Below are 6,214 nucleotides of genomic sequence, written 5' to 3' on the forward strand. Positions count from 1 at the left end.
CCTCATAGTCCTTCTTAGTCCAATCCCATCGAAGACGGAAGCATTTCCTTCTATATTACTGTTCAACAGTCTCACAATATGCACCCGATTCCTCCTTTCTACGTCTATGTGTCAGTGCCCATCCCCTGCCAATTTAGTCTAAACAGTCCCCAATCACATTAATGAATCTCCTCACGAGGATGTTGGTCCAATCTAGTTGAGGTGCAACCTGTCCCTTGTGATTAGGTGCTTCCTTTTTTTTTTAAAGAGATACAGCACTGAAGCAGGCCCTTCGGCCCACCGAGTCTGTGCCGACCATCAACAACCCATTTATACTAATCCTACACAAATTCCATATTCGTACCACATCCCCACCTGTCCCTATATTTCCCTACCACCTACCTATACTAGGGACAATTTATAATGGCCAATTTATCTATCAACCTGCAAATCATTGGCATGTGGGAGGAAACCGGAGCACCCGGAGGAAACCCACGCAGACACAGGGAGAACTTGCAAACTCCACACAAGCAGTACCCAGAATTGAACCCGGGTCGCTGGAGCTGTGAGGCTGCAGTGCTAACCACTGCACCACTCCTGCCTCATTACTGGTCCTAATTACCTCAGAGTTTGAAACCTTCCCTCCTACATCATCGTCAAGCTACGCATTGATACACCTAAACTTCTACTTCTACTATCACTAATACGTGGGACTGGGAGTAAGCCAGTGATGTTTGCCTTCGAGGTCCTCCTCTTTAACTTCCAAACTAGTTCCTGACCTAGGACTTCAATACCTACTCTCTCTGTGTCATTGGCACCAAAGTGTATCATTACATCTGCCTCATTCCCTTCCTATTGTAGAAAGTACTGCATGCTTTCTGTACATCCTTTATCCAGGCACCAGGCGTGCAAAGTACTCTTTTGAAACCATGATGACTGTCACGGGTCAGAGAATCTCTCTGTCAGTCTTTTTATACGAGAGCAAAGTGCTGTGTTATCTGCAAATCTGAAATAAATTCAGAAAATGCAGGAAATAATCAGCAGGTCCAGCCGCATCTGTGGAGATACAAATAGAGATAACGTTTCTGGTTGATGACCCTGTGTTAGAACTGGGAGTACATGGAGATGTCACAATTTGTAGGACACGCAGCCAAAGGTGGACGGGAGGATGATGATCAACAGTAAGTTCAACAATTTCAGTATCATTCATTTGCCATTTAACTTCTCCTACCGTCCACCAGATCCCTGACCTTCCCCTGTGTTCTTACAGGTATAATCATTTCAATACATCAATGGGTAGAATAAAACATTTGCCTAAAGCTGGTTCCCAGCCTGACGTATAATTTCTCTTTTTATTTCCCATCCTCACAGCTAACTTGATGACGATTGTGATCCTGTATCGAGGAAAGTGTGGTCTTTCCAAATGTGTCACTCGCTACCTGGTGACCATGGCAGTGATGGATTTACTGGTTGTTTTCCTCGACCTGATATTAAGGCACATTCCAATTGTTTATCGGGAACATTTTCGTTTCATGAATTACATCCGTGTGTGTAATATCCACGCCGTCTTGCTTTATGCCATTACTGACTGTTCTGTCTGGGCCACTGTCACTTTCACCTTTGATCGTTTTGTAGCCATTTCTTGCCAGAAACTGAAGAGAAAATATTGTACTGAGAGAATAGCGGCTGTGGTTCTGGGAACAGTGATTGTACTGTGTTGTTTAAGCAACATTTTCTGGTATTTTGTGTTCAAAAATTACTATCCATTTATCAATTTCCCCTGGTTTTGTTATATGCCAATTGTTGTTATGAGATCTTTCTTCTGGTTAATAGTGATAGCCATTCATCATCTTCTAAACCCCGCTCTCCCATTTATTTTGATTCTGCTGCTCAATGTTTTCACTGTCAGGAACATTTTAGTGAGTAGCAGAGCTCGCAGGAGACTCCGGGGGAAAAGCATTGGGGACCGTCCCAAAGACCCAGAGATGGAGAGTCGAAGGAAATCCATTATTTTATTGTTTGTTATCTCGTGGAATTTCATATTGTTATGGGCAGTGTTTGCATTGCATTCAATATGGTACCAAATGTTTGTTTTTGGCTATGATGAAATATGGCCACCTGATACATTAACCCAACTAGGGTCCATGCTACAACAGCTGAGTTGCTGCACAAATACTTTTATTTATGCCGTGATGCAAACTAAGATCAGGGAGCAGATGAAGGATGTGGTCAAGTATCCCTTTAAACTAATTGTTAAAGTCATTAAAATGTGAGAAGAATTGAAAATCGTTCAACATCAGAACTCATTCCGACATTATATTCTGAGAAAGAGTCCTTTCCTGTGGGCCCATTGATTTACATTAATATTGATACACATACTAACACACCAGTCAAAGATCCAGAATACTCAATGCCCTGGGTCACTGACCCTGAACCTGAATACCCTGAGAATTTAGCCTCGAAACCAGAATGTCCTGTGGCATTAAACCTCAACGCTCACTTCCCTGATCAATGGCCCTGCACCAACAAGGCTCTGGGTCAGTCAACTAGCACCTGTAACGTCTGAGTCAGTGACGCTGAATCTGTAAAGCCCTGGGTCAATGACCCTGCGCCAACAAGGCCCTGGGTCAATGACCCTGAACCTATAATGCCTGGAGAAGTGAGGCTGAACTTGTAATGCATGAGTCAGTGACTCTCCGCCAACAATGCCTCGGTCAGTGATCCTGAAACTAAGCCCTAGGTCAGTGACTCTGACGCGATAATGTCCAGCTCAGTGTCCTTGAACCCCCGATGGCCTGGGTCAATGATTCTGACGGTACAGTGGCCTGGGTCAGTGATTCTGAAGGTACAGTGCCCTGGGTCAGTGACCCTGAGGCCACACTATCCCGTGTCAGTTACAATGAGCTTCAATGCTCTGGATCATTGACCCTGAACCACAAAGCCTGGATCAGTAATCGTGAAAACTCAATGCCCTTCGTCAGTGAGACTAAACGTCAATGATCTGGATCAGTGACCCTGAACCACAATACGTGTAACACTCGATGCCCTTGGCTAGTGACCCTAAACATCTAAGCCCTGAGCCAATGACCCTGAATCCATAATGCCTGGCTCAGTGTTTTGCCTCTTCGATGTTATTACAGCTGTGTCCTCAAAGCCGGTGGGTTGTTGCTCACATCAAAACTCCATGCACTCATCTTACGGATTTGGGAGGACAATAACTCCCTACAACTTCAGGAATGTGATATTACAACTATCTTCAAGAAGGGATAGAAATCATGCAGTGGAAAGTTTGCAGTATTTCCCTCTTGTGCACAGCAGGGGAAATCCTGACACTCATTCGCCTGAATCATCTACTTCCTGTGATGGAGGAAATCTTCCCAGAGCCAAAATGTTACTCTCGACTTTCCAGAGGAATCTCCAACATGGTCTTTGTTGCCAGGCAAATCCAAGGACTGGGTTCCAGCGATGTACTGTGATAGTCCCCATACTATTTGCAATCTTATTGACTGTGGCTATTCACCTCAATAAATATCAGCTGCCCTCTAGTGTGAGTAGTAAATACCACCTAGATGGCAAACTCTTTAACCTCACTCACCTTCGTGCTTAAACTAAAAAGTGACCACCATAAGCATGCAGATCCACAGTTTGTGGATGACTGCAGTGTCGTTGCCCACATTGCACCAGATTTTCAAGCTGCGTTTGATCTCTTCAATTCTGTATGCAGGAGGTTTGGCCTATCCTTGAAATTTACCAAAACAAACCTGACTTTTTTTTACCGACACCTGGTCGGCCAAATAATCCACCTTCCATCTAACTTGAAGGAGAGACTTTGGAAAATGTTGAGCACTTCCCATAACTTGGCAATCATCTTTCTCAAAAGGCCACCATTGATGAGGAGATCAAACACCGGATCAGCTGCGCCAGCTCAGCCTTCTAGAAACTATGGCCGGGGGTGTTTGACAGCAAAGGCCTTTGCAAGTCAGATAAAGTCCTAGTGCACAGAGCAGTTGACAGCACACTCGTGTACTGCAGTGAGACCTGGACTATACAGCAGAAGGACAGAAGAGTGTTGGAGCAATTCCAGCTGAAATGTCTTTGTCAGACACTCTGGATTCAATGGGAGGACAGTTGGACAAACTCTCGTGTACTTCTTGAAGCCAGATCCACAAGCATTCAGGCAAAATTCCTGAAAAACCAACTTCGATGAGCTCGACACTGCACAGATGACTGAACTGCGTCTCCCCAGCCAGGTCCTGTTTTGCCAACTCTCAAATGGCTAGGTTCCATGGAAGGACAAAAAGAACCCTTCAAGGAAAATCTGAAGCTCTCTTTGAAATGCGGCAGCATTGACATTGATGGCTTGGAGGAGCTTGCTGAGACTGGTTCAACATGGTGACAACCTGTCCATCAAACTGCGTTATTCTTTGTGTCCAAACGCTTTAATGATGAGACAGAGAAGCGGCAGAGAAGGAAAGAAAAGGAAGCAAATCCTACATCTAGTCAGCCATTCTTTTTTACCAATTCAGTAAACGACTGGATGTGCAAATATCTACACTCCTGAAGGTTCACTTCCTATGTCACGCGCCCTCAGATCCTGCTTATTTGGAATATATTTTTAAAATTAGAAGCAACTTTCGTATCATTCCTGACCGGCTCGTCAGTTGTTGGATGTCAGGGTGCGAGAGTCAATTACCCTTCAATTATTCTTTTGCACTATTGTTCCAAATTCTGAAGTGACTCGAATATAACAGTGGTTATATTCTATTCACTACAATTATGACCTCACAAATGCAATGAACAGCAATATCAAAGAACAACAGTAATACCATTAAACACTGCGTAGAAGAGTGATCTCCATGTAATACTCGCTGCCCCAGGTACATTATGTCATTCAATGTGACACAATATCGCTGCCATGCCTGGGCACACGAAAATTCCTTATGTTTTCTTGACACAATAAATGCTATGGAGACCGATTTACCCCAATCACTTTCACAAACCGATTACCTTTCTATCATTTGACAGCTCTGATGAAAGATCACAGACCTGAAACGTTAACTCTGTTTATCTCTGCACAACTGATGGCAGACCTGCTGAGTATTTCCATCATTCTGTGTTTCTAATTCAGCTTTCCAGAATTAGCAGCATTTTGCTTTTATCTTAAACAATCATCATCTCGTAATTACTTGAATGGCTCAATTACAAACAAACAAAAAAAATTGAACAATCTGTCATCCTGGGTCAGGTCAAACACTCAAGGTTTCCCACGCAATGACCCAACTCGTAAATAATCCAATGTTAAGACTCAGGCAACGTAAGGAAAGCATGGCAGAATAGGCACCCAGGATTAGGGCGACTGCTCATGTGGAGGATAAACATCAGTAATCCCTCAGAGAATCACAACAGACCAGCGAGACTCAGAAAAGGAAACTTGTGTTGAATTTGTGAGCCTCGCCTTCTGGAATGTTTTAGTATTTGGTGAGAATGTTGAGCCAGTGAAATTTTGCCCCAGTGGGATGAATAGATACCATATGACTTTATTACAACAGTAAGGTCCCGTGTGTACTGTAAATATGGACTGAAATCACAATGTAACTGATCAATTTTCAGCTGAATACTATGACTACAGTTATACCTGCTATCCTGTGAGAATGTACATAAGACACGATGTGATGAAGTCAAAGTGGACACTGTTGAATTTGCTAGCTTGATCTTTGTGGGAACACAAGGGTTAAGTAAGTTAAAAATATTAAATGGTCAATTCACTTGTACAAGTAAACACTCAACAGAAATGGGTCTGGAATGTCCTATGTGCTGCATTCCTAAGACAAGATATGGACAGTAAATGACCAAAGACCTGGAAATTACAAGAAGGCAGGATATGGAGAATAAAATGGAGTCTTTTAATTACAAGAAACTAAGTATGGGTGAGGCTTGGAATGTAGAAACAAATGTGTGTGTGGGGTGGTCCAGGCAGTATAGGAAAAGATATTGATCACACACAGTGATTGATCATGCAGGGAAAGACCCTAACACTGAGCCCAGTGACATGGTGCACGAGGGGAGAGTGAGGGTCAGTCCTGGATATAAGGGGGTCCCTTTCCTTTATCTGACACTGCAGTCCAGATAGCTGGGCCAGCTATTGGAAGAAGATCCCTCCTGAACGACTGATCATCAATCAGTGGGAACTTGGTGAGATTAAAGACACAGACTAGGTGAGAGTCTGTGGGGATCA

At 43.5% G+C, this 6,214-nt stretch overlaps 1 protein-coding gene across 1 annotated transcript; it reads left to right on the forward strand.

Moving 5' to 3' along the window:
- The first annotated feature begins 1,358 nt into the window (after positions 1-1,358).
- LOC137358330 (probable G-protein coupled receptor 139) lies at positions 1,359-2,252 on the forward strand. Its single transcript, XM_068024273.1, has one exon. The coding sequence runs from the start codon at positions 1,359-1,361 to the stop codon at positions 2,250-2,252; it is 894 nt and encodes a 297-aa protein (XP_067880374.1).
- The last annotated feature ends 3,962 nt before the right edge of the window (positions 2,253-6,214 follow it).

Source organism: Heterodontus francisci, chromosome 49 (assembly GCF_036365525.1).
Source record: "Heterodontus francisci isolate sHetFra1 chromosome 49, sHetFra1.hap1, whole genome shotgun sequence".
Taxonomy (NCBI): domain Eukaryota; kingdom Metazoa; phylum Chordata; class Chondrichthyes; order Heterodontiformes; family Heterodontidae; genus Heterodontus; species Heterodontus francisci.